This window comes from Buteo buteo, chromosome 12 (genome assembly GCF_964188355.1).
Source record: "Buteo buteo chromosome 12, bButBut1.hap1.1, whole genome shotgun sequence".
NCBI lineage: Eukaryota > Metazoa > Chordata > Aves > Accipitriformes > Accipitridae > Buteo > Buteo buteo.
The window spans coordinates 12951677-12978111 of NC_134182.1; the positions used below are offsets into that span (position 1 = coordinate 12951677).

Below are 26435 nucleotides of genomic sequence, written 5' to 3' on the forward strand. Positions count from 1 at the left end.
CATTAGAACTGAAATCCAGTTAATTGACTGAAAAATGTTACTATGTGATAGGAAGTGCTTGGTTTTGCTGATCAGTTGTTCCAGTGAGTGAATATTGCAGAGGACTTTCCTTGCCGGTGAAACACATTACAGGCTTCGGATCTTATGTTAGAGCCGCTACTCATGCAAATCCTCATAAAAGTCCGTAGTAGGTCAGTGCTTTCCAACTGATTCAGGTACAGCTGCGATGTTCAAAAGGGAGAACAGGAGGTATTTGCAATATTGATTTTGGGCTAGAGCTTTTGTCAAGAAAAGACATCCTAACATTTGTCACTGGGACTGCAAACAAGCTCTGAAGGGAACAATGCTCTGAGTACACCTACTAACTCAGTACACAACCTATGTGTCCTTCCAGTCACTACCAGTGACTTCTGGGGACTGCATTGGCTGGCCAGTGCCTCCTGCGGAGAAGAGACTGCTTCTGTCTTGTGCTACTTGCAGCTCCTCTCACCATAAGGCAACTTTTTAAAAAAATCTTTTTTGGTAGAACGGAGAACCTGCATGAATCAGGGTCAGGAGTGGCAGAGTAGTTAATACTGCAGTAGACATGTCTGAGTCCTAGTTTGGTCTGCAGGCGTTCTCCTTAGGGAAAAATGTTCCTTTTCCCTCTTTGCTGTTATACTAGAAACTCAGTGAAACAAATATGCTAAGTCCTCTTATTTTTTTTCAAACTGTTGATGCCTTTGTAACACGCAGGTCTCCCTGAGCAAGTCATGCTGTTTCTGTTCTGGAGAACATACTGGGCTCAAAGTCAGCAGGCTTGCAACTCCCACTGTCATTTACACATGTGCAAGGGACTGTGATCTGACCATGTCTGACCCCTGTTGTGCACAAGAGTAAGTGATTATGTGAGGTTCAAAGCAGCAGGGAACTTGATCTGAGGCTGTTTTGTCCAAGTAGGACTCTTGTAGCTGATTGTTTTCTTTTGTCCCCTTTGGCTTAATCTGTTGGAAAAAAGCCTACCAGTTAACAAAAAACGAATAATAAAAAGCATTCAGAAAAGCCTGCAGATAAAAATCCGTGTCTAAATAATTGACGTTAAAAAAGCTGAGATAAGGAGCATGAAAGGAAGACATCCTCTTATTAAAGCTATGTTGTCTGATCTTTTCCATGGGAAGATGGCCATTTAATTTCCTTCTCTGCTCCCTATTGCTCTGAACTATGTGTAAATAAATGTGGAAAAGGAACCATGCTCCTAAATAGTTCTCACAGGTTCTATGCGTTTGGCATTAGCAAACACATCTCACTCAAGCAAACCTCCATCTTCCTTTCAGTTTGCTCCCATAACTCACCCAGGGTAAATTTCATTTTAAAATTTAACTTGTCTTTATTTGGAGCCAGGTCCTTCATGTTGATTTCACCCTTGTGTATATCCATAGACATAAACAAACACATTCTTGTTCATAGATATGTAAAAGAAACTTTAGTTTCCAAGAATTAAATACATGCTCATACTGTTTTTGCACTAATTTGCAGAACTGGAGAGACAGTAGACTTAAAATGGGCAGCATTGATTAAGATTGCAGGTATACAAAACACTTGGAGCATGTGCTCAGCTTGAGGTCCAGGGTTTAAAACACATGCTGACAGATCATCTTTTGCTGTAGCGCTTTTTTTTTAATTCATACCTAACTGCATTGTAACTTGACTGTACACCATCGGATAGTGAAGACGCTGATCTCCTCTCAGTGAAAAGTTAAAGTTCAAAATGAGTTTATTGAGGCTAATGATAGTTATACATGGGCTTTGGTCCTGCATGGTCCAGAGAAGAGGAATAAAAGCCTATGCATTCATGATAGATTGTAGTATAAGACTATTTCAGACACAGTATAGTGAAGAAAATAGAAAATGTTGAAAAACAATGTGGGCCAGTGGTCCCAGTGCTGGACTGGAACTCAGAAGTTGCGGTATTTTTTCCGGGTTTTGCCATTGATTTCTCTTTGTAACTGCCTTTCTTCCCATCATTTATCTGTCTCATCTGTTTAGACTGCTGAAGGAGCTGTCTCTTCTCTATATGTCTTGGAGACCCAGCACATTAGGCTTAGTGTCAAAAAATAATTAATGGCATTAAAAGAAACAACAGCTGTTCTAAGGTTGATGCTGATTTGTTTAACAGAATACTTATCCTGACTTGCTTACCATTTGGTGATGATAAAATGAGTTAATGGACATGTATTTTTATCAACTGTTGTACTGACCTTGAGAATCTACGATGTGAAAAATAACGTTTAAAAATTAAGCATGTTTTCTTTTTCTCCTGAAATCTCTGTGACTACAGGTATTGCAGCTGGGCTCTGAAATCCTCCCGCAGTACAAACAAGAGGCACCAAAGACTCCGCCGCATATAATTTTGCATTATTGTGTTTTCAAGACTACCTGGGACTGGATCATCTTGATTTTAACCTTCTACACTGCTATTTTGGTCCCTTACAATGTCTCCTTTAAAACCAAACAGAACAATGTAGCATGGCTAGTAGTTGACAGCATTGTAGATGTCATTTTTTTGGTAGACATTGTGCTTAATTTCCATACCACCTTTGTGGGGCCAGCAGGAGAGGTGATCTCTGACCCAAAGCTGATTCGCATGAATTACTTGAAGACCTGGTTTGTGATCGATCTGCTCTCATGCTTGCCGTATGATGTCATCAATGCATTTGAGAATGTCGATGAGGTCAGTATACTAGTTCCGCTTCCACCCATTAATTATTACTTAATGGTTGGGGGGAGGTGGGGGAGAGAAGAAAGAAATGTTTGCTTTTAAATATATTGAACTAGTGTACATACGTCTCTAGTAGCTGTCCTCACTGCACATAGAAGTTTGCTTATGAGTCCTAGCCAGAAAGGTCCATCTTTAACTGCACTGGGAGAGAGGTTGAGGTTTTTGGTGTCAGAAATCCATATTTGTTTTCCTTCATTCTACATCCTCAGAGTTCAGGAGGACAGGCAGAAGCAGACAGCAGAACCTCTGTACAGCACTGAGGAAAACTGCTTCATCTGATTTACCATGAATAGCTTGAACTGGTGTGTCAGGGTAGTTTCTTGGGGCAGGGTTCTCTTGCTTTCACTGTTGACTGAACAGGTTATGTCCACTAATGGCAATTCTTCACATGAACAATTGGGAAGTATAATACACTTTTCTCAGCTGCTTCTAATACAATATAGCAGGTGGCAAAGGGGCAGACAGTAACTCACTAAATCTTCTTAGATGACCAGAAAGTACTGTGTGGGTATCTGGTGATCCATGCAGCATTGTTTGGCAACAGTTGTTTTAGAGGAAGGTGAAGCAATTAAAGATGCTGTTTTGACGCTTGTTTGGTAATTCCATAATTAGTCAAAAGGATAGGGAGAAATCTGGAAATCTAGACTCCTCCTTAATTCTTGCTTATTTCTTTGGGAACAGGTCACAAGCCAGCAAAAGAACTAACATTCGGACACTTAAATGCACAATACTACCCTGTTTTAACTGCTTATTCTCCTACTGGACCAGGCTGCCAAGAAAACATTCCTGAACTAAATATATTAAGGTTCCATGCCTAAATAGTTCAGAGAGTTAATGAATTGTTAACAAAATCTTAAAGAGTATTCCAGCAGTCCACTTTCTAATTACATGTTACAAAATCTGTAGCAACAACTAATTATGTGTCTGTATTTATCTGTGACACATACTAAACCTGTAATATACATACACATCTCATTAGTGCTTAGTATTTAATTTTTAGCCTGTAAAATTTAATTTTTATGAGTTTCTTTAAAATATGCCCATGTTATAAAGGACAACCTAGCTATTAAAAGAAAATTATGCCAAGTGAAATATCTGGGTAAAAGCATAAAACCACATTACTCTTGTAAAAATACATTACACAGGTTTTTCTCAAATTTAAAGTATTTAAACTATTTTCCTCAATGACTTGAGGACAAGTAGGCAAACTACTGAATGTAGTGGAAAAAACAAGACATTATTTGATATTTAATTCCTTAGAGAGGTTTTCATTTTATATAAAGCTACAGACTGAAATAACACAAATGAGATCAAGTAAAAAAGCCTTGTGAGACCTGTCCTGTTTGTCATAAGAAGGACCCAGACTGCAGATTACTCTGCAGGGTTTTCACATACTACTTTGCCGTGGCACTGATAAAGCAGCGGAAGGAGTGGCTATATGTCAGTTTTGGACATTTAGACTGAAAGAGGAAAAAAAAAAAAAAAACCGAAGGAAGCTTTTCTCACCCACTGCAGATGGTATCAATCGGCTGATGATTTTGCTGGAGGAACGTTTCATAACTGTAGACTGGTGATGTGACCTACAGAACATCCCTGAGGAAAATGTCTATACCACTGGCTGTGACAGCCCTTGAGCTGAGCACAGGCGCTCTCAGACTCATGGTAGCAATTCTGCAGGGAAGTTCTTGTCGTGTGAGTTTGAATTTCTCCAAGTTCTCTGTCTCAGTGTTGCCTTGTAACAATGAGAAGCTGATTGGTACTTCAGTTTTCCTATGGCTCTTCAACAGTCTCTTTAATCAGTGTAATAGTGTTTGTTTTAGTTATTCTAGCTATCGTGCCCGAGGAAAAAACCATTTTTCTTGATGCTATTCTTTCAAGACTGTTTGTCCCTGTTTCCCCTAGTGGGTTCTGACATTTAGCTAGTATAAATCATTGTAGAGTCATTAGAGCAGAGTTTCCACTGGTGTAAATTGCTGTACTTCTATTAAGGGCTCATAGACTGGTTTACAGGACCTGAGGGGCTTTGCCAGCAATGTCAGCAGAATAATGTAGTGCACATCACGTGGGGATTTATGACAGTATATGCTGATTGCTGTTTCATGAACTGCCTGTAGAGAGGAAGATAACCTTTATTAAAGAAGGGGGGGGGGGGGAGCCACATTGAAGGAGTCTTGAAAGTAGAAAGGCTTTGTGTTATATCTTCTCTGTTGCGTAGAGCATTGCCTTGTGGGTCAACTCCCTTTCTTTTGAACTTGCTGGTTTAAATTTTACCTGTTGCTCACCCTGGATTACACACCATACTACTTCATAGTTGATTGTCAGCTGCGAGGCTGCGCCGTTCCCCTTACAAGTAGCCAAACTGGATTGCTATCTGTGTGTCACTTTGATTTTGCTAAAGGGAATTCCCTTGGAGCCATGAGACTGGAGTTAGTAGGCAGCCATGGCTGCTGCAGAGGTTTTTTTTTTAGTCCTATGTGAATACTCTTAAAAGAATCACCAGAGAGTAAATGATACCTATTGTCAAAAGTGGTGATAAAATGAGATGAAGAATATGAATTGCTATTTTCCTGTTTTTGTGTTTTCCATATATGATTTTAAACAGGAGGAAATAGGACCCTGGCTTTGTTGCAGTCCCTGTGGTGAAGGGGGACTGGGACAGGTGGAAGCTCACTGTTTTTTTCTGCCTGCTGTCATTCTCTGTTAAAAGAAACTTCACTGAAGACACTGAGGATGTCATGGAGGAACTAACTTGATAAGTCAGCTTGTTTTTAAGAATACCATAATTACTGTGATGGAGATGAATTGATTTGCAAGGGACACAGGACCTGGAGCTGAAGAAGTAAAAAGCTGTGTATATAGGGTATTGAGGCTCTTTTGGCTCTGGGTAATTTTGAGACTGTCCCATCACTTAGCTCTGGATAGATTAATAGTGAAACTGATTTTGTCATCTTTAAAGTGATCCACCAATATATGATTAATCATAATATATGAAACTAGAGTTGATCATTATTTTTGACAAGCAGATACTAATTTTAAAAAATTCTGATACTGGATTTTTTTCTATTTTGAAGTAACTTTTTGTTTTGCAATTTACTTCATTATTCCATTATAAGGTATAATGGAAAATATTTTCTTGAAACAAAATTGAGTGTGACTTTTGTCTTTTTCAGGCAATTTCAACATTCTTTGGGTTTGTTGCAGTTTGGAACATTGGTGTATTTTCAATTCACATTTTTAAATATAATTGAAATTCCAGTTTCCTCTCTGCACGGTTGAGAATATTTTTGTCCAGAAAAATAACTTGAATTCATTAACTATTAATCAATACAACTATTAATAACTACAATTAATACAAGAGGCACTTAAGTATGAATAGCCACATTCTACAGATGGAAGAGGAAGGAAAAAACATTAATGTCTTTGTTCAAGTCCATAGAATTAAATATGAGAATGTATGAAGCTTCTGATCTCAAGTGCTGTGCTCAAAGAGACAGTACAGTATCTCACATTCAGACATGAACAGAATTCAACAAATGAAGGAATGAATAGCTGTAGAGAAATTTCCATTGTTACCCAAATGAAAGAAAAGTTATAAATGTTTCTCCTGGCTTTTCTATATGGGAAGCTAATTATACAGTTAGATACAAATTACTTTCTTAACCTGCCATAGAACTTCAAGAAAAGAAAATATTCCACTGATTGATGAATCAACTTAATGCTAGGCTTAAACTTCCTACTGTTAAGACAATATATCATGCTGTAGTATAGTTTGAGTCACAAAAGAAAATATTGGTCTAAAATTTACACAGCCCTTAAAACATGTGGTATTAATCTCTTTTGAATTTGAATGATCACAATAACATTTGTCAGTAATCCTTTACAGTAATTAGTATTATTCCTCACTTAAGGAAATACCACCTACTTTGGGGAATAATGTTATCTTTTTTGTGTTCAGACATCAATCAGTAGTTTTAATAAAAAACAAGCTTAAAGAAAATTCCACAATTTTTGCCAAGGACAATGCAATATAAGACTTTGAATTCCAAAGGCAAGTTGAAGCATATTTTTGCAGTGTCAGCTTGAGCAATTTTATACTGTGGTTTTCAGCCATAATACCATAAGATATAATTTATATTGGAAAAAATTTGACTTATTACATGCGACATTGTTGTTGTGAAATCTCATGGTAGGAGTGGAATCTAGTCATGTCACCACCATAGAAATCTCTGAAATAGGGAGTTTGTAGTAGTAATTGCAATCTGTATTTGAATGGAACATTGTGATCAATTGTTGGCTGATGCCAAATTGAGAACCATATATCACTCTTATTAGTTGAGGTAGAAGAGAAATAAATGCATAGTAAAAGATCATCAGGAAAGACATATTCAATATAAATGATCTAGTGTTCGCTTAAGTGGATAAGTGAGAGAGAAGCTAGCATGTAGGCAAAGAAGATATACAGCTTTGGAAGGACAAAATTTATGATGATAAAAGTCCCAGGAAAAACATAATACAGAAGTAGTAGAAGTAAATTAAGCTATTTAGTACTAAGTGAGCATGGTGTAGCTGGAAAGTAAACAGTGAGTTAAGAGAGGAAAAAATGAATGTGTTGCCGGTCAGATTGTTGGCAACCCTCTGAGGCAGTACTTTTGCAATAGATTAATTTAAACCTTATTAGTGGAATAATCTCTCATGCTAATACAAATTAGCTATCTAGGAATTACTGAAGTAGCTAAACTGGAAAGCACGCAACTTCCCTAGACTTGTTTTACCATTTGCTTGCAATAAGGGGCAAGGGAATAAATTATCATATTTATAGTTTTATGGAAGAAACAGGGGCCTATAAAGAAAGATTTTGGGTTAGATGAATTTTGCAAAAAGTCTTTTAAACTGTAAACAGCTGTATAATATGAAATCTGTTTGAAACAGTGCGTCGTTCACCGCTCTTATTTGGATCTGTCCGATTAGGCAATACTGTGTTTTGCATGTGAGTCTATTGATAAATCTGGTAATGAATCAATATTTTTCTGTGACTAATTAAAATTAAAATAGTCATAACCTACTTTCTTTTCAAAGCAGCTAAGTACCACAGATTATGATCCAGGCATAGAGGAAATGTCAACAAATTGGACATAATTAAAGTAGATGAGAAGGGATTAGTGAGACCCCTGGACTGGGTGACTCCTTACTGGTGCTCCTGGGGAAAAAACAAGCAATTGGGTTACTGTAGCCAGGTGGGGCAGTGGGAGGGCTAGAGCATGGGCCTTGGGTTGGGGGGTGTGCTTGTGGTGGTGGAGGTTTACTTGGTTGGGTGTCCCCTTGTGAGAGACCCCTGGGAAATAGGGCAAAGCCCAAGGGAGGTGTGTTCTGGGCTGTAACCTGCCAGAGGCTCTTGGAGCAAGGCTGGGGGTTTGTCGTTGGGGCTCCTCGGTGGTGTTGGGACCTTCAGAAAGAGCTTGGGGGCCTTGACCTGTGGAAGAAGGGGAGTGCAGAAGAAAGGAAAGGTGGTCGTGGAGGAGAAGGGCTGCTTGACTGACTTTTGTAGGTGCCTCTGTACTGCAGCATGGCCCCAAGGGGCTGTGCCAGGCAGGACTTACTCCTTAACAGGCAGGTAGGTGGAAGGAGTGTTTGGGGAAATGCAAATGGGGTAAAGCAGATTCTGGGGTAAAGCGGACTCCCAGGGTATAAACCAGGTAGGCAAAGAAGCACTTACTGTTCACAGGCTCTTGAGGATTTGATTCAGGGTGTCTCTCTTCTTTGTCTACTTTTTTTTCCCCTCCTATTTTTTTTTCCAATCAAATATGAGTTTCTCTAACTTCCCTCCTTAAAAACCCAGCCTCCATGGTACTACAAAGTGCTTCTTTTATGCTACCCTCTGAAGGGGCAGGCTGCCTTTTCCCCCTAAGTCCTCTGTTTTCCAAATTGTGTTGGTGTATATAGGCACTGCAGAGTTCTTACGCCTTTTAACCCATTGAGGGTTAAATTCTCTCCTCTGCTGTAAGCCTGCTTAAGGTGTTTAGTTCATTTAAATGCTGCTCGCTTCCCTGGTCTTCCCCAGGTTCGTACACCTTGGTGGCTCAGAGATATCTCTGCTGTCTGCTGATGGATAGCCCCTCCCAAAAGGGAATACCAGAGCAGGATGCGTTCCTGTGTCCCTGCCCAACACCTACTCTGTAGGTTCTGTTGTGACTTTTAAGATGCCAGTTAACTCCTCTTCTGCACTACTAATGTTCAGATTAGTCTTTTTGCTAAGTCACAGATAAGTAGGGATGTTACTGGGTTTCAGGGCTACTTCTTCATAGCTTTGAAAAGCCTGACATAATTTATCATACTGTTAAAGAGAGAACAGTAGTCTACATAAGCTATTCAATCTGTATGAGGCTATAAGAATTAAAACACTGAATTACATTTTCACTGATAATATATGGTGATAGCCTTTGTCCAAGAAGAAGACCAAATTGAATACATTAGATTCTGAATTATTTCAAAAAGCTGCTGTTAGTGATACTTACACTGCATATAAAGGGAAGCATGTTTCTGAGGTGGGGATCAGTACTCTGTTCTTTTTCCCCCATTCAGCATACTTGTATTGATCTGAGGCAGAAAGTCAGATGAGACAGCAAAGGGTATTTATTTGAGTAACTAAATGGTTCCTTTATAGTCTATTTCATATTCGGGATTGGATTAGAATTGAAAAGATGGAGTGGTATTAGATGCCACTAATACTAAATCTTATTTGGGTGTTTTGCCTCTTCAAGATAAGTAAAAAGCTTCTGGAACTGATCACTTCTTTGAATCACAAGCATTGGGAAGCAGATTGCTGTCTGTCAGGGGTAATTTTTTTATTTGATACTGTGGAAAGTGGGATTTTTTTAGATTACTTACCTTTATCCTTGTTCTTCCTCTCAAAATGAAAAAAAGACTTTGTTTCCTGGATTTGTTGGTTTTCTGAGTGTGCATGCATGTGTGTAAAGCAAGCATGGATATAGTTCTATAAATGAAAAAATCAGCCTTTCTATCTCTTCTCGCACCCTGTGCTCTTATAGATGAATTATTGCTGTTTCTCCCTTGATTCTAACAAAGCTCACAGATGTCTGACTAAAATAAGCTTTTTGAGTCTAGAGATCTGCTTTCTTCAGTGCTGAAAACCACAACAGTAACCAGAGGGTTTAGATATTGATTTTGACCTGTGCGCATAATGTTATCTCATCTTTTGGTTGCTAAATATGGCAATCTGTAGGAAAGGTCATGTTCTCAGACCTAATTAAGAAAATCAGAAGAAGCAAATAACAGATATGAGAAGTCCTAATAATGACCTGACAGGGCGGCCATGTTACTGCACATAGGCAGAGCAGCACAGCTGAGTTCAGAATCAAATGTCAAGAAAGAAGGCACTGCTTTCCATGGTTCTTGCCTCACTTATGGTAGTGGTAAATTTGGTTCATTGCCTCCTTTTTTTGGATAAATAATTTATTTTTTTGTTCTGTTTCATTCTCATTCTTTTAATGGTTAGCTTTTAGACTCCTGCATCTCCCTTTAATTGAGATGAAGCCTGAACTTCAGCAGTTCCATATGAGAGGAAAGTGCTGGAAAACTTAGAACAGATTTGTGCCAATACTGAATATTTCTCTTTTTTAAAATAGATAGTAAGTAGGAAGTAAATTATACTTCCTTTGAGCCTAGAAAATATCTTAATGCTTGGGTTAAGTGCATTTTCTTTCTATACACGTGGAAAGTAAATAATGGCCTAAAAAGTGAATGCTGTCATGCAGATTGAATCTATTACTAAAGTGTAGTGCTACTACAGCTGTAGGAGGCGGGATGAAAGTTGCATTTTAGTTCTTTTCTAAAGTTGTTCATCCTACATCTTGTTTGGAAGGGAAAATGGATTATTTCTCACTTTTTTTTTAGTAGTTAAATTTTATTGCTGTTCTTCACAAAAATTGTATTTTGTTTTTTCTAGTTAGAATTTTATTATTCGATGAATTGAGTTGAATTTAATTTTGCATGGGAAATGAACAGCAGCAACTGGTTTTTATTTGTACAGCATGTAGCACTGTAGTGTCCACTGTTACTGTTCTTGAGGACCATAATGACACAAGTAGCTAATAATTACTCTGCTTACAGCCCTTATGTTTTCAAAACACTTCACAAAGTACTTCATCACAGTGTCTCTTCTGTATCTCTTTTTATGGATATGGAAGTAATGGCACAGATCTTACATTGTCTGATGCAAAGCTAGAGCCAAAACATGGATATCCTGGATCTTAAGTTTGGAAAGAAGGCTACTTACATGGCTGGGATACCAGTGTGAGACAAGGGGTGCACTGACGGTAGATCGTACCTTGCGGAAAACAAGGAGATACAGAAGAAAATCTGTGTAAATGTGCACAGTATCTAGTGAGTAGGTCTAATTAATGACAAATTATACATGGGAATTTACTTTTGGCAGTATTTCATGAACAAACTTACAAAGTGTTCTCTTTGAATGTAAAATGTGGGTCCTGCTTTCCTCTAGGACTGAGTCTAGTCTGTTTTTCTCTTGTGTTTGAGGTGCAGTTTCACTCTGCAGAGATTGCATAGGAGGAGAGGAAGGGGGAGTGGTTGTATTTATTATTTTAAGGGCATTTGGCATTCAGATTTGCTCAATTGGTGAATACAGAGTTATCTCTTCTGGCTCTTGGTGCTTTGAGCTTGCCCTTTGGTTTGGAGGGGACTTGCTACAGATTCTTCCGTTTTTATGCAGCAGCCATCACTGGCAATGAAAGTAAACCTGCCAACCTATTAAATATTTGTCAACAACTGTATGCAGGTATCAGTAGTACAATCTTTTAGTGTCATTCAGTTACTTCAAACAATTTGAAATATAAGTTTGTGTGAAATTCAGCATTTTCTGCTGTACTTGACAAAGTGCTGTGTATTTAGGTAAGTGCTGCACCCAAGTTCTCTTTGTAACAAAATACAGTAAAATTGTACTATTTGTCTACCCTGGCCATATAACAGATTTCTTAGCTTCTGTATACCCCAAGGGGAAGGCTTCTGTTGGACAGAGTACTAATAGTTGGAACTGTGTCTGAGTAAATCAGGTGTAGGTAGAACTTTGTGGGATTTTACTTAGTCTTGTCCTTACCCTGACTGCCACACAGACGTTCCTTATGGTGATACTTCAGAGCAGAGCATCTGGGGGTGCCTGCTTGGGACCTGTAGTGCAATTTCTAGCTGTTTATGAACTGAGGTTCATCTGTTTCTTTGGGCAGAAGGAGTTCTGAGTGTCTCTTAATCTGGCTCTCAAAGGTTATAGGAGTAGCAGAGCTAAGAGAGGGGGACATGCATCAAGAGGAGTAAATTGAGTTCAGGCTCTTTTGCGTGACATCGTGGAGCCATCTGTATGATAAAAGCATAAAAATAATCTGCACTGATAAGCGCATTAAAATGGACAGTTATCTAAAAGTACAGTTCTATTTTGGAAAGTGGTAATCTAAAAATGTCAATTTTGAATCCAGCAGATCTATTCCTGTGAGTATTAAAATATTACTTGCTAAATTTAGTGACAAAAAGTACTGTTTAAAGTATTGGAAAATTATATGATTTTTTTCTACTGTATCATCTATGAAACAGTCTAAGTTTCCATTGTTTATACCCATTTGAAATTCTGTCACTTAGAAATTTTTAAGAGAGTTATATGAATAATTATTTCCCTGGACATTCCTTTGTCTTGATATTGATCCATTTAAAATAGACAAATCTTTTCCTCTGAGGAAATCAAATAGAAAATACTGTTAATGCTGAAATAAAATAATTTTTTTTTTTTAAGCTTTTTCTGAACTTTTAGCATCTTATTGGCAATGCAGTCAGGTGAAATATTGTGACTAATTTGAATATTAAATGCATCCTTTCAATGCAACCAAATCAAGTATATATTTATTGTAAATAAGCAAGTTCTTTTTGTACAAAAACCCTAATTCTCTCTACCTCTGGTCAGAATTTGGTAGAATTACTTTCTCCAAAATGATGCAGTTCTATCACATTTTAAATATTTTTACAAAAATTCATTCTGTGAATTTCACAAGGGAAATTAGGATAAGAGTACTCTGAAAGCAAAGTAATTTGCTGTAAATGTTTTAAATCTAATTTCAAATATTTAATTTGTATTCCAATTTTTCATATCCAATTTCTTAAACTCTCCTTCTGTGATTTTTTTTCCTAAGTATTTCTAATCCTTGACTTTTTTTTTTTTTTCAATTAAGAATTAACAAAATTCCAAACTTTTAAGTCCTTCCTGAATCATTATTATTTTTGTCTTTGGTAGGACTCTTACTGACAAACAGCTTTTTTTTTTTTTTTTTTTTTTTTTTAAATCCCAGTGATGAGTTTTAATTTTAAGAACAAGTTTTGCACCACTATTTTTGAGCAAACATAAAACTGGTTTTTAGAATGTTTGGATGGAAAAATTTCTTGTCCTTGCCTGAGACTTGTAAGCACTTTGTGTTTAAAAAGCTTGGCTTTTAGACTGAAGCTAAAAGCAGGCTATTACTGGAGACCTCTCAAAATGTAAAACATTATTGTTTTGCTGTTAAAGTTTGTAAAGAGGAAAGGGAGAAATGGGCATTGGTCCTGAGGAAAAAGGCCAGAAGGCTGTTGTAATGTCAGAATGTGGATATTTAAAAGGTAGAGACTATATGTGCTTGTCACTCAGGGACTTGCATATCCAGTTCTAAAATACAGTTATCGTGTTATACTTTTTTGTGGTTTTCCCTTTGCTTTTCCTCTCCATACTGAGTGTTCAGAAGTACCTGCTTTTTCCCTCCCCTAGAAATGAAGGCCTTATGCCTTCTGTGTCATATTCCCTGAACTGGCATCAAGGCTTTGCTCCATTGTTTACAAAATGAAGCAGGGTATGGAATGAATGGGAAATGGAACTTAACTTCTACTTTGTGAAGGAAGACTTGAAAAGTTTGGCATAGATAATCAAGAAAAGAATAGATTAGTTGGTCTCTTCTAGGTCCCTGCAAATATCTCTGATTTAAAGGAAGGCTGTTTTTTTTCTTTTTGTTCTTCCTTTTTACTGCCCTCCCCCTGGTTGTATTAAATCTTGTCCAAATACTTCATAGAAATTGGTAGTGTGTTCCCAAGTAACAAATTACATCTGTCTCTGAAAATGAGTCAATGTAATCATGACAAATTCATGAAATAAAGGCAAAATACATTGCTGCAGTCCTGGGCAACATGAGTCAATATGCTTTATGCAATTATTTAATAAAACATCTCTTCTAGTGCATTGAACCAGCCTAAGATACTGAAGCAGTTGTATTTATGCAGGAATAAACAAACTTCCAGTAAAAGCTGGTGACCAGAAGTATGCAATTATGCATTTCCAGAAATACTCATTAAACCAGTCTGCTTAAATTTTAATCAGACTTCTATGTATGAAACAACATTGGTAAGAGGGAGTAGAAAAAAAGAAGAAAAAGTATTTTTATGAAAGGCTATTCAGATCTTCTCGTGCCCCAAATGCCTTTGGATTTTTTTTATTTAACAACTTCTGCATGGAATTGCAAATCTATCGAAAAGTTAACAATACAAAATCCTGCATGCTAGCTTAATTCTGTTTTATGGGAGCTGTATTAGTATCAGCACAGAAATACTACATGGATAACAAAGCTGTCATAAAATGAATGTGATGTGGGGATTAGACAGTGAGATATTTGAAATAGTTAAGCTTTGTGTAGTCCATGTGAGAAGTGTCAGAGGACTGATTATCAGTGTTTGAATTCTTATATGAAAGTAAAGTCATAGGAAATGTGCTGTTACACTGAAAAATTACAAATTGCCAGGTACTTCCAGTATTTTTTGGCCTTCCTCATTTATCTTCCTGCTATGTCTGAGCTCAATACTGCAAACCATGTTACATCTGAGACATGAGAGGACGTGTGTTGCCCAGGATCATAAGGAAGTCAGGAATAGCCATAAGAGGTTCATGACTCCAGATGCTGCAGTGAATTCAATAGGTGTCTGGTTATGTTCCTCTCAACGTTAGATTTGTATAGGTTAATGGTCAGTGACTTCCACATTTATTTTCAGTCAGCCTAAAGTAGCATCAGGATGCTCAGGGACGGTCTACTTGCACAACTGGATGTGCAATAACTAGCCTGTCATTTGAAGCCTTTACAAATGTATTTGTAGACCTATTCAAATAATCTGAAAGGAGAGTTCAGAGAGCAACCCACAAAATGTTAGTGGATGAAGACAAGAGTGCATATATCCATCCCTGAAAAGGGTCACTAACCTTTTCATGTTTCACAATCTCTCTTTTCAGGTGTTATCTGATGACCATTTATTTGTTATGGATCACCTTGTGCCTTTGGAAACCACAGTTATGAATATTGTTGCTTTAATATTAAATTCTAATGGTCGCTGTGCTTTATCTTTCTAGGGCATCAGTAGCCTCTTCAGTTCACTTAAAGTGGTCAGGCTACTTCGGCTCGGTCGCGTAGCTCGGAAGTTGGACCACTACATTGAATACGGAGCAGCAGTCTTGGTTCTGCTGGTGTGTGTGTTTGGTCTTGCAGCACACTGGTTGGCCTGCATTTGGTACAGCATAGGAGACTATGAAGTTATCGATGAGGATACAAACACGATCCGAACTGAGAGCTGGCTCTATCAGCTGGGGATGTCAATAGGAACACCTTACCGCTTTAACACATCAGGCTTTGGAAAATGGGAAGGCGGACCAAGCAAAGATTCGGTCTACATCTCCTCGTTGTATTTTACAATGACCAGCCTCACCAGTGTTGGATTTGGGAACATCGCTCCGACTACAGATGGGGAGAAGATCTTTGCTGTTGCTATGATGATGATTGGCTGTAAGTATTAGAGATTCTGTCTCTCATACACACAATGCCAAGTAACTGTGTGTCATGAATACTGATATCATAAGAATATCTGGAATTGTGTCAAATGTTATTACGCAGCTTAAAATATTTTTGGTGGCAGTATAGGTATTACTTCTTACTGGTAAGTTTTAAAATCACAAATGGGAGTATTGTGACTAGCAAAAATTCAGTCATTTTGGAAGCAATATTCTGTCAATATCCTTTAAATATTATCTTGTAAGTAAACCTTAAAATGTGTAAAGCCTGAAATATTAAAAATTAATGCACCACAGTGGGCGCAGACAACCTTTGTGCCTCTATTTGGTATGCAGCAAAATCTTTGTATGTCTGAGAGCTGTATATATTGGACAAGTGGATGGGTGAGTGGGAGGAGGTCCAGGAGCATCTCATAAGGGAGAGAGAACAGTAGCTCTCTAGAGACCATACACTCTGCTGTGAACTGAACATACAGTCAGATCCTAAAGCAACTGGGATGATGCTGGCCTTGGGCACCTCTGGCTCACATTTCCTTGTCACGTCACAAGGGATTTATATTGCCAAGCTGTCCAGCTTTTGGCCATGTTGTCACTTCAATGCAGGATCTGCACTCGAAGTGCCTTGATTGCTACTTGGAGTTAAGAACTATACAGTGGCCACCATTAAACTAGGTCATGGTTTTCTAGATAAGGGTGGAATTTGTATCAAAATAAGGAAAAAAAAAAATTCTACTTTGTACACAGAAGAGCATATCATTGTATGGAGAAAGAGAGAAGCTTCTGTATGGTAATATTACATCTAGAGGAAAAAAAAGTCAATCCCTGCTAAGCAGAAAATTAAAACCAAATATATAATGAAACTCAATTAGCAGCACAGTGCCTGTTATGGTAGAAATGTGAAGCTTAGATTCTGATGTGTCATTTTACAGCAATACTGAAATCATGTACTGAGATTACGTGTGGAGTGTTAAGCAGGCTGAAGGTTAGTGAGAAGTATAAAGGCAAGCATTCTTGATTGTGTAGGGATTGGGATATTTTAGCTATAAAAATTGTTAATTTTGTTCTTCTAGCTTTTTCCACTACTAAGAGTCCCATCATCCTAATAAAACACCCATGTAGCAGATGGGAAATTTATATAAAATTTGGAGAAAATTATGTGGTTTCCTCATGAGAAGGTGCATTAGACAATGTAGCAGTGTATTACAAAACAGGCTTCCAAACATATTTCCTGATTAAGGTACTTGTTTAATGGGAAATATCCTGACCTTTGTCTTATTGTTCATTGAGTTATGCTTATGATACTAGCTAGACAAGAATAGCTAGTATTATTCAGTATTGTTATTTAGTACTATGAATACTGAATGAACATAACCTTCATAAAATCAAGAATGTACATGGAGATATTTTGGAGTTGTACCTGCTCCAAACTATTCATATGAAAATGTGGTGGAAAGAAACTGAATTTGTGCAAGATAAATGCTGATAGATATCTGCTCTGAATTCTAAAATGAACTTTAATTTCAGCAAGTTGTAAAAATAGCATTCTGGCAATTTTAAATCTCATGAATGCAATCACATTTCAGGGAAATGCTTTTGTTTGGATTTGGTTTTACGGAACCTTACATTTCTAACCCTATAATTGTCTGTGTATCTGAGCACCTTTATCCTGTGAACAACTGCTTGGAAACCATTAGAACTATTCACAATATGTGTTTGCAGGAATGGCAACTAAGTAATCCAATCTTTGAGTTTACCCCTCTGGATTTTGTAGGGTCTTGATTGCTTTTAACACACTGAAGTTTTGAGCTGTGGACATTTCTTAGGATGGGAGGAGCAAAATTGGTTTGTTTTGTTTGCAGCTATTTAGAGCTTAATTGTTGATAGACATTCTTCCACTATAAAATTTTATGTTAAAATAACACTATTTTGCCTGTAGAATTAAGCTCTCAAACATTGATCTGAGCTTGAACTAGGGCTATTTAATAAGAATTTAATCTGATTTGTTGGGAACCTGAAAGGTACATAGCAAATATATCAGGGATAGATGTGGGGGAGAGAAAAGAAGTTTCCTGGCTAAAGGAATGTCACTCAGAAAAATTAATATTTGTCCCTGACCAAGTAACATGTTTGTTATGAGCTGAGCTCCTCACTTACAACACAGTTGGTGGCTACATGTTCCTGTTATGGTCCTCATTTTGCAGATGTCAGATCACATAGATTTGCACATGGGATGGGTAGGGGCTGTGGATGTCCAAAGCATCAGAAATAAACGATTTCAAATCAATTCTTCTAATGTGTTACTTTCCACTAATAAAAGGAAAAGATATATGATTTCTCGTTTATACTTTGCTATTAACACTGCATTTATTTCAGCACCTATCTACTGATGCATTCTCAAAAGCTACTGCTGTATTTTAGTAGCACAGGGAATGCCATTTTCTTTCCATGAAGCGTGCAGAGAGAGTTAATTGATTGACTATCTAAAACTCCAACTGAAGATCAGTGGGATTTGCTGAGTCCAACCTCAAACGTATCTCTCCACTAAATTCTTCTCTGCTAGAGGATAAGTCTCTAAAAACTGTGTGAATTTATCTTGGTTTTAAAGTGGCTAAGTATAGTCTGGGCAAAAATACATACCTGTATATTTAAATAGTCTAGTGAAACAAGTAAAGTAATTTTACAACCTTTCTGTACGAAATAGGAACAACACTGTCACTTTTTGTTTGAGGATGTTACCGTTTTTGTTTAGTTGAGTAAGACAGTATGTTAACAAGATTGGTTTTGAGATGCCAAAACTGCCACTATAGTGTCATCAAAAAAAAAGGAGTATTTGGGGACAAATGTGTAACAGCCAGCATTAATATTTCAAAGTGATTCCAGCAAAATTTTACTTTAAATAGGCTGGAAATTTTTAATAGGAGGGTAATTCTTTTTCCCCTTGGGTGAATTAACCTCCTGTGAATAAATAGTAAAACTTCCATTAGCCTGATGGGGACAGATTTAGATGAGCAGAAAGAAAATTAGAAAGTTTCCTTCTCCTTGTGTGTTTTATCCTCTGCTCTTTTTGAATAGCAGTAAGCGCTGTGTCAAAGAACTAGTGGCTTGTTAAGCAACACTGTGGCCAGCTAAGCTTACGGTCAGTTTTACTAGCAAGATCACCTTTGAAATGTTGATCTTCTCTGTATTTGTGAAAGAATCTGAATTTTCTTGAAATGGAGATGGTGGTCAACATGTCTGAAAATGTCTGCTGCCCCCACCTTCCTTGCATGGGCTGTGTGTGTAGCTACCCTACAGAAAGTTAGGGTGCAGGTACCAATTCAGTGCACGGTAAGCCCTTGCCTCCCACTGGTGGCTGACCGAAAAACTACAACAGTGTGGTGCTTGCTTGTTCCTGCATCCAGTTTAGAGTTACAACACTGCCTTTGCACTCTTCCCCTGATTTTTGGTGTCAGTGGTCTTGACTTCAGTTTGCTCCCATGAGCTACGCCACCATGGTTTGGTAGGGGCACTCAAGAACTGCTTCCCTGGAGCGCAGATGTTGGCATCAAGTGGAGGGAAAGGAAGAATTTACTTTTAGAAGTGCGAACTCATCCTACTCAGTGAACTTAAGAATAAATAATTTATATATATACATGCATACATACATATGTACATAGTATATGTGTATATATACACAGAGAGAAGGCACATGTATTATGATGTTTAAAAGAAGAAAAAGGCAGCATATTTTTTTTCCTCCATGTTTGATATTCTAGAGTTATTTTTGACAGAATGGATTTGATTGTGTAAAGTTCTTGTATCTCTGGGGAAGGCTGGACGTGGTGTGTGCTACCCTGAGGAGCATTGCCAGGTGGCGCAGTTCTGCAAGGCTTTCTGGTTCTTATTTCTAGCAAACTTAGATTTTAGTTTTGGTTTTGTTTACTTGATTTACTGGCCGAGTATCTGGAATAGTTTTGGGGGAGGAAAGTTGTGAATACCAGCAATACTTTTTTCTTTGATCTTGGAGTGTTGAGCCTCTCTGTTTCAGCAGAGGAGTTACTGTGGAAATGAGTGATTTTAAGACAGGTATTGCTGTCTTCTGCACTGGCAAACTGACTGAAAGGCTTGTGGTACTGTCAGCACAAGGCTATGGTGACATCCGAACAGGACATTTGTGTCAGAAGGGCTTGGAATATTACAGGTGTTTGAAAGCATAAGCAGTTTTTAACTAGTGTCCTTCCATATGTGTAGTATGCTTATGCATAGAGATGGAATTAATACTCTGTATTATGTTCCATCTTCCATAAGACAAAATTTGGTTTTCTCTGCTGCTCAGCCACTGATACATCCCCTTCTTCTCACTGCTTACTCCCTCTGTAAAGCTGATCCTGTGGCAGAAAGACATGTGTTACACTAACGTTTTGTAAGTCCATTGACCACTAGTAATAGTACTTTGTTATAATGTCAGATAGCTGTTTAAAAAAGTAGGTAAGACCACTTCCATTTTCTTTTTTATTCAGTCTTTCATTATGGTAAATAATAAATCCAGGTAACTTTTAATTAAAAATTTAGAGATATGTTAGTGAAGCTACCTGGACCGGTGGGAATTTTGGCTGACTTGAGTGCAAATGTTGGCCTAGTAAGAAGTTTAAGGTGTGTGAACTTGTAGAGGGAAGGGTGGGTATATCATGTTAGCAGTGTGTAGACACTGGGAAGGGCTGATGGAAGTGAATAAGCTGCGTGTGGGTATTGAGCCTGTGGGGCTGGCTGGATTGGTTGGTTTTACACTTGGGGCGAAGTATAAGAAAGCATGGCTTGGTCTCAGTGGCTCTGGTCTCTGCTTTGGGGCCCTCTTCTGCAGGGAGGCGTTCTTGTGCTTTCAAATGCAATGGCTGCACATGCTGTCTTACTGATTTCATTGTGGCTGCAGTTTTCAGGGAGAAAGTGTTTTTACTGTTGGTTATTTTGACATGAGTAGGTGGAACCCCTAATGAGATTTATGAGGGACTGCAGCATACTCATCGTGTAGCCCTGGGGATGTATGGTCTATTGGTCAGCTCCACCGAAGGGGGCTGTGGGTAGGTAAAAACCACTGTTCATTCTTGACCTCAAATAATGCACGTCTGTTTGGGAAGAACAAATTATTTTAAAATAGAGATGAAGTATCCAGTGGCTGCTCTTAAGGATTTCTGTTCTGTGGAGGCTTGATGCATCTGATAAGATACACAATTCATATTACCATGTAGCTGTTTTTCCTGAACATATGGTAAATTATAGTTTTGTAAAGCAAACTGTCTTCACATCTGTCAGTGAACTGACCTGCATGGTTTTGCCTCACTTTATTTACTGAGTGTTTGTGTATATATAGAGAGAAGTATGAGTGTTACTACTGGAAGTAAAAGCAATTAACTCCTCAGCTTCATTTTAAATGAATCAAAGCATATTTGCTTATCCCTTTTCACAGATGGCCACTAAACTGCTAATTAATAGGGAATATGTCTACAGACAGATCTTTTAGAGAGGCTGATGTTACATAAAACCAAGTTTAAAACCACTGTCTGGGTCTGTGGAAGGACATATATTTTCCATTTTTAATACTTGGGGGAAAAAAAGCTATTTCAATTTTTAGTTTGTTCCCTGTGGAGACATATGCCTCAAAATAACAGTTCTCGTATATTTTGTTCAGTGAAGCTGTCAGGTTGTGTTGCGCATTGTTTATTTTTCCTAAGCAATAGCAGAAACCCGAGGACTTCCATTTGCTCTTTTCATATCTGGGCACTGTGTCAGCAGTCCCCTTGCTGTGCAGGTGGAGTAGGGATGAACAGTTCTGAAAATGCTTTGCATTTTCCACTTTTAACATACCATAATACTGATGGATGCTTGCCTATCTGGATTTTGAGCAACTGAGCAAAACCTATCATTTTGGGAGCTTTTCGTTAGTGTTCTCAGTTGCACTGAAAGATCCCAAGCTTTTGGTGCCTGTTCACACTAAATCGTCCTTGTTAAGTAGGAACTTCCTGGAACTACAGGGCTTGACTCATCCAAAGTATGAAGTTCACTGAGGAAAAGGCATATGTTTGAATGCTAAACTAAATCATAAATCCCCCTGTGAACACTATGATTAGACCAGATAGTGAGAGGGATCATGGAAAAAGAACAAAAGTAGGAGTTAAAAGGTCAGACTCGAGGACACGCATGCCCACATACATAAATTTTCAGCCTCCAAGTTCATTAATCAAAACAGACCAGAGACCGAAAACTCATCTTCATTGATCTTGTGCAACACAAACATCATGCAGTCTGCAGCACTTCAGCTGTTGTCTCTGATTAAGGTAGACGCAGATCCCGGGAGCGTGGAGTAGCTGTCTCAGCTTTGTTCAGCTTTGTCTGTGAATAGCTTCTTTCTCATTAGACATTAAACCAGGAATGAGGATAACATTAAGTAAATTTGAAAACATAATTAGGTAGTTTTATTTACAGCACTCTTGCTGAAAGGAACAGAAATCTGCCTTAATAACGTGAACATCCCTCTCAACTATAAGAAAATCTTGGTGGCTGGTATCATGACACGTGGGTCAGTGTTGCTCCTTCACAGCCTCACAGAGGATTAACATGCTTTGGTGACCTGCAGCAGGGTAGAAGTGTTCAGAGGCTCTCGTGAACAAGGAACTGGTGAAAATTAGACTGCTAGCATCAAAATACCTGAACAAGATACAGACGTGTTGCAGCATCGTGTTTGATGATGTTCCTGAGGCATGATTTTCCCCTCATAATGCATTTCATCATTTGTTAGAGCAAATGGATGTGGCCCTGCTGTGTGTGTACTTACCAAACACGTACTTAATTGTAAGAGAAGCATGTGTACTCCTAGTACCCCATTTAGGGGATGGGGGGCAGGGGCATGTTGAAATAGGTTTTGCTGGAAGTTGGTGGCCTGAAACTGAGAGCCAGCCACGTGCCAAGCGCTGGCTTGGTTTGCTGAGGATATCATTCAGGGGCTGAGTACAAAGGCCTATGAGACTTCAAACTCAAAGCAACTTTTTCGGTATTCATGGTTATTGCAAGTGTGATGTTTTGATTTGGGAACATGCTAGGAAAGGAAAAAGAAGCCTTGCCTTGCAAAAGTGGTCTCTTGGATACCTGTTCTTTGTCACTAACCCTGGCAAGATGACAAAAATCTCTTGGATACCACAGACTTCTCGTTAGCCACTGAGGTTGCAGTTGGCATGCTTTCCATATGGCTGATAGGTTTGCATTGCTTTTTATTCACATCTATCTTAGCCACCAGCAGCACTACTCAAGCTAGTAATTCCTAATTTAAAGACATGGATTTATATTTTTTTTTTATTATTTTTATTTCTTTTTAATAACTAGGGACAGTCTTTGCAGATGTATTCCCTCACCCCTCTCTGCTATGCTTTATTACTTCTTGTTTGAAGCTAGTCATGATATTTGGAGCGCTGGTGTGTTATTGCTATAATTGTTAAGCAACTGTTTGGGATTTCAGAATTTTATTTTGCTTGGATGCTTTCTCCATTAGAATGAACCACCAGAAGTGTCATGGATGTGTTTCTCAGCTACACCAAGTTTCAGCAAAGAGGTAGGGCCAGCAGAAAATCTGGATAGAGTTTCTCTGAAGGTTAGAAGGAGGGTTTGGCTGTTAGGGTAGAATTTGGTATGGTTATCTCTAAATGTGAAAATACCTCAGTGTTTCTTGTTAAGAGTAAAGAATGGGTAAAAAAAACCCAGTAAAAACAAAACGAAACCAAACCCTCCAAAAACAACAACAACCAAAAAACACCTACCAAAACCCCAAAGTCATTGTGATCAAAAAAACGGATAGGCAACATTGTTTTAGGCTTTTAGGCCACATAAACAATCCTTCAGACAGCTGAGTCCTAAGGGATGCAGTTTTTGGTGAAGAGCATCGGTATCTCTCATCAGTAAGCATGGGACTGCACCAGGTCACGATGGCATTTTCAGACCCACTGATGAGCTGGAGTGTCTGGGCTGTACAGAGTTACATCACTGATATTCAGTACAGACAGGGCATGCTGGAGAGATGCGGTCAGTGCTGACAGACTTCACAACACGGCAAGCTCCAAACCTTGAACTGTAGCTCTTAAAAGTTGCCTCCTCTTTGGATAAGGACATCCAGGGCCTGCAGATTTTTTAAGAATTGCTTCTACTGAAACATAAAACTCTGGTGTCAAAGCCAGCAAAAAGGCAGACTTTAGGTGACACATATGTAAATAGCAAACTCCTACAAAAATCATCATCTCCAGGCTAAGATGGACTGGAAGGTTTTTTCAGGTTCACAACACTGGTGCTAATACTCTAATAAATCTGAGCTAACGACCACAGCTATATGAGGAGTGGCCCATTCATATGGGGTTAGTCATCTCCTCACCACAACACACTTCAAAGCAATATTTATGGAAGAAAGAAAATGGTTTTTGTGAGTATATTAATATGGTAGTACTTTGTCTCCTGGCCTGGTTTGGGGAAACATAAACTAACTCAGTGTGAGATGTTATTTCTTACTATGCAAAGGTGAGTAAGCAATATTCTTTTTCTTGTTATTTAAAGTGTGTATGACCAGATTAAAGCTAGATTAAATTATGGCTATTAAATTTCCCACAAAATGCAATTTGCAAATGGCAAGGGTAAATTGCTCATGTACTTTTGGTTGTGAGGGAAAAAAGAAGATAAAAATTCCAGAGCGATATCCCATGTATATGCTTGATGAATTGTCTCATGATGTGTCATCTTGCCTTAATGACTTCAAAAATTTCAGACTGTACTTCAGCCTAATGAATCTAGGGAATGGTCCTACCTCAGAATATACTAGAACTTAATCGCTAGAATAGTCCCAGGAAATTTTACTCCAAATCACTGTCAATATCATGCAAATCCAATCAGGATAATTTTTGAAGTGAGATTTCTGTGAAAATTTTTAATTCTCAAGATTCTTACAATCTGTTGTCTCCTGCAGAGCTTAACCTTGCTCTCCAAGACACTGGACAACTTTTGAAAGAACTATAAATGCAAATGGAGAAAAAATAGTTCTGTTTGACAGGAGAGAAGATGAAAGCTATAAAGCGTTAATGGTTTGGTTTTTTCGGCATATGAGGGAGAACTCACACTACAGTAATGTTATAGATAATTGCCTTTTTTCTCTTTGTTGCACAGTGTTTCTAAATTTTTACCTTGAATTATTTAATAGTAATGAGGAGGATAAGGAAAATAAATGGGTATTCCAGCTGTGGATGTCTCTCTTTCACCTGATGTCTTTCATATCACATGCTGCTTAGTGCAAAATTTTGCTTTCTTTAGGCCATTTCTAACATTTCTTCCTATAAGTAGATTGGACACACTGAAACATCCTGGCTCTTTCAAACTTTCATCAGCATCTACAACCAACTTGTTTTGAATCCTGAAGGAACATCATTAAATCAAGTTAATGTTTGAGAGGGAAGTGCCTGATGCATCCAGAACATGAACTGAGAGGTCAGAGGAGCGTCAGAGGAAGAAAGAATATTTCAGGCAGGTGAACCAGGGGATAATATACAAGATAAGTGTTTTGTTCCCTAGGAAAAAAGCTTCAAGAATCTGCAAGAAACATTGTATTTTGATATGCAGGACAGCAAACCTGGAGATTCAGTTTATAATTTTATTCTTAAATTACTGAGGCACACAAGTGTAATCTAGAACAGCATGGTTCGTCTTGTTGGAATTGTATTCTCGATTCCCACCTGTGAAATTGGCTAAATACCTACAGCACACAAAAAGCTCCTGAGAGGCCTTTCCTTAAGCCCAACTCTATTGCTGAAGGAGAGAAATCCTGGACAAGGATTTGATTTTACGTGAGAATAATCTGTATTTCAAAGCCATTTCTGTCTAAAAAAAATCCAGTTAGATAGGCATAGGAAAAAATAGCAAAATAGCACATCCACTCATATGACACATTGTGCCACTTGTCATCTAGTATGTGGAATATGACAGAAGTTCTGAAGCATCTTCTAAGCACCTTTTACTTCTGCATCAGCTTCAAAAATGATATATTTATTTTAATAGCTAATTGCTACTGGACTCAAACAGACCTGCTGTAGGTTACAAAATGTTGGAGTAGAAACAGCTTGCCTAGCTGTAGTATATAAATGGTTTATGGATCATGATATGTCCCTAACCACTCAGATGAGCTATCTCATGACATCTTGAGAATGAATAAGGATTAGTTGTGCTTGCCAGATCAGTGAGTTTTAATGCATTTGGCTGCTTTTATATTTTAGAGAAAGATTTGTCAGTTTATAAAATGATAAGTAATGTTCTAGAGGATGTGGATGCTGCTGTGGGTCATATGCAATTTATTTCTTGGAGATGAGAGCCCTGAAATATTCTAGATCAGGACTTGAGTTGCTATATGAAGACATATCCTTTCATAAGCACCAGCCTGACAGAAGAAAATCTGATCTCCTGAGAAAATATGGAATATATGTGAAAATGTCAGTATCTTTTATCCACAGTACAGCAACTCTTGCTGCAACTGGTGTGAAAAATGTGGAAGGAGACAAGTAACTTATTAATAGGTCCTCTTGCCTGGAAGAAAAGTAGAAAATTTATTGCAACTGAAGGGTTTCAACAGCCAGTAGGGTCTAAAATCCTAAGTGCCTTATGGTAAAGAATGAAATAGTTCAGGTATTAAGGCCTGACTGTTCTTACTCACCTCAACATGAATGGGGAATGCTTTTTTCCTTCTGCTTTGAAATCAAACCAGTAAATTCCAGGTGGTGTGGAAGTAAATGCTTCTGGTCAGATCATAGGCAAACC

At 38.1% G+C, this 26435-nt stretch overlaps 1 protein-coding gene across 1 annotated transcript in view; it reads left to right on the forward strand.

Annotated features, from left to right (window-relative positions):
* The window catches only part of KCNH1 (potassium voltage-gated channel subfamily H member 1), a 180890-nt gene that overhangs the window by 39108 nt on the left and 115347 nt on the right, over positions 1 to 26435 (forward strand). The window contains exons 6-7 of the mRNA XM_075042027.1: positions 2318 to 2710; positions 15192 to 15621. Coding sequence (XP_074898128.1) covers positions 2318 to 2710; positions 15192 to 15621 — 823 coding nt within the window. The remainder of the gene's footprint in view (positions 1 to 2317; positions 2711 to 15191; positions 15622 to 26435) is intronic.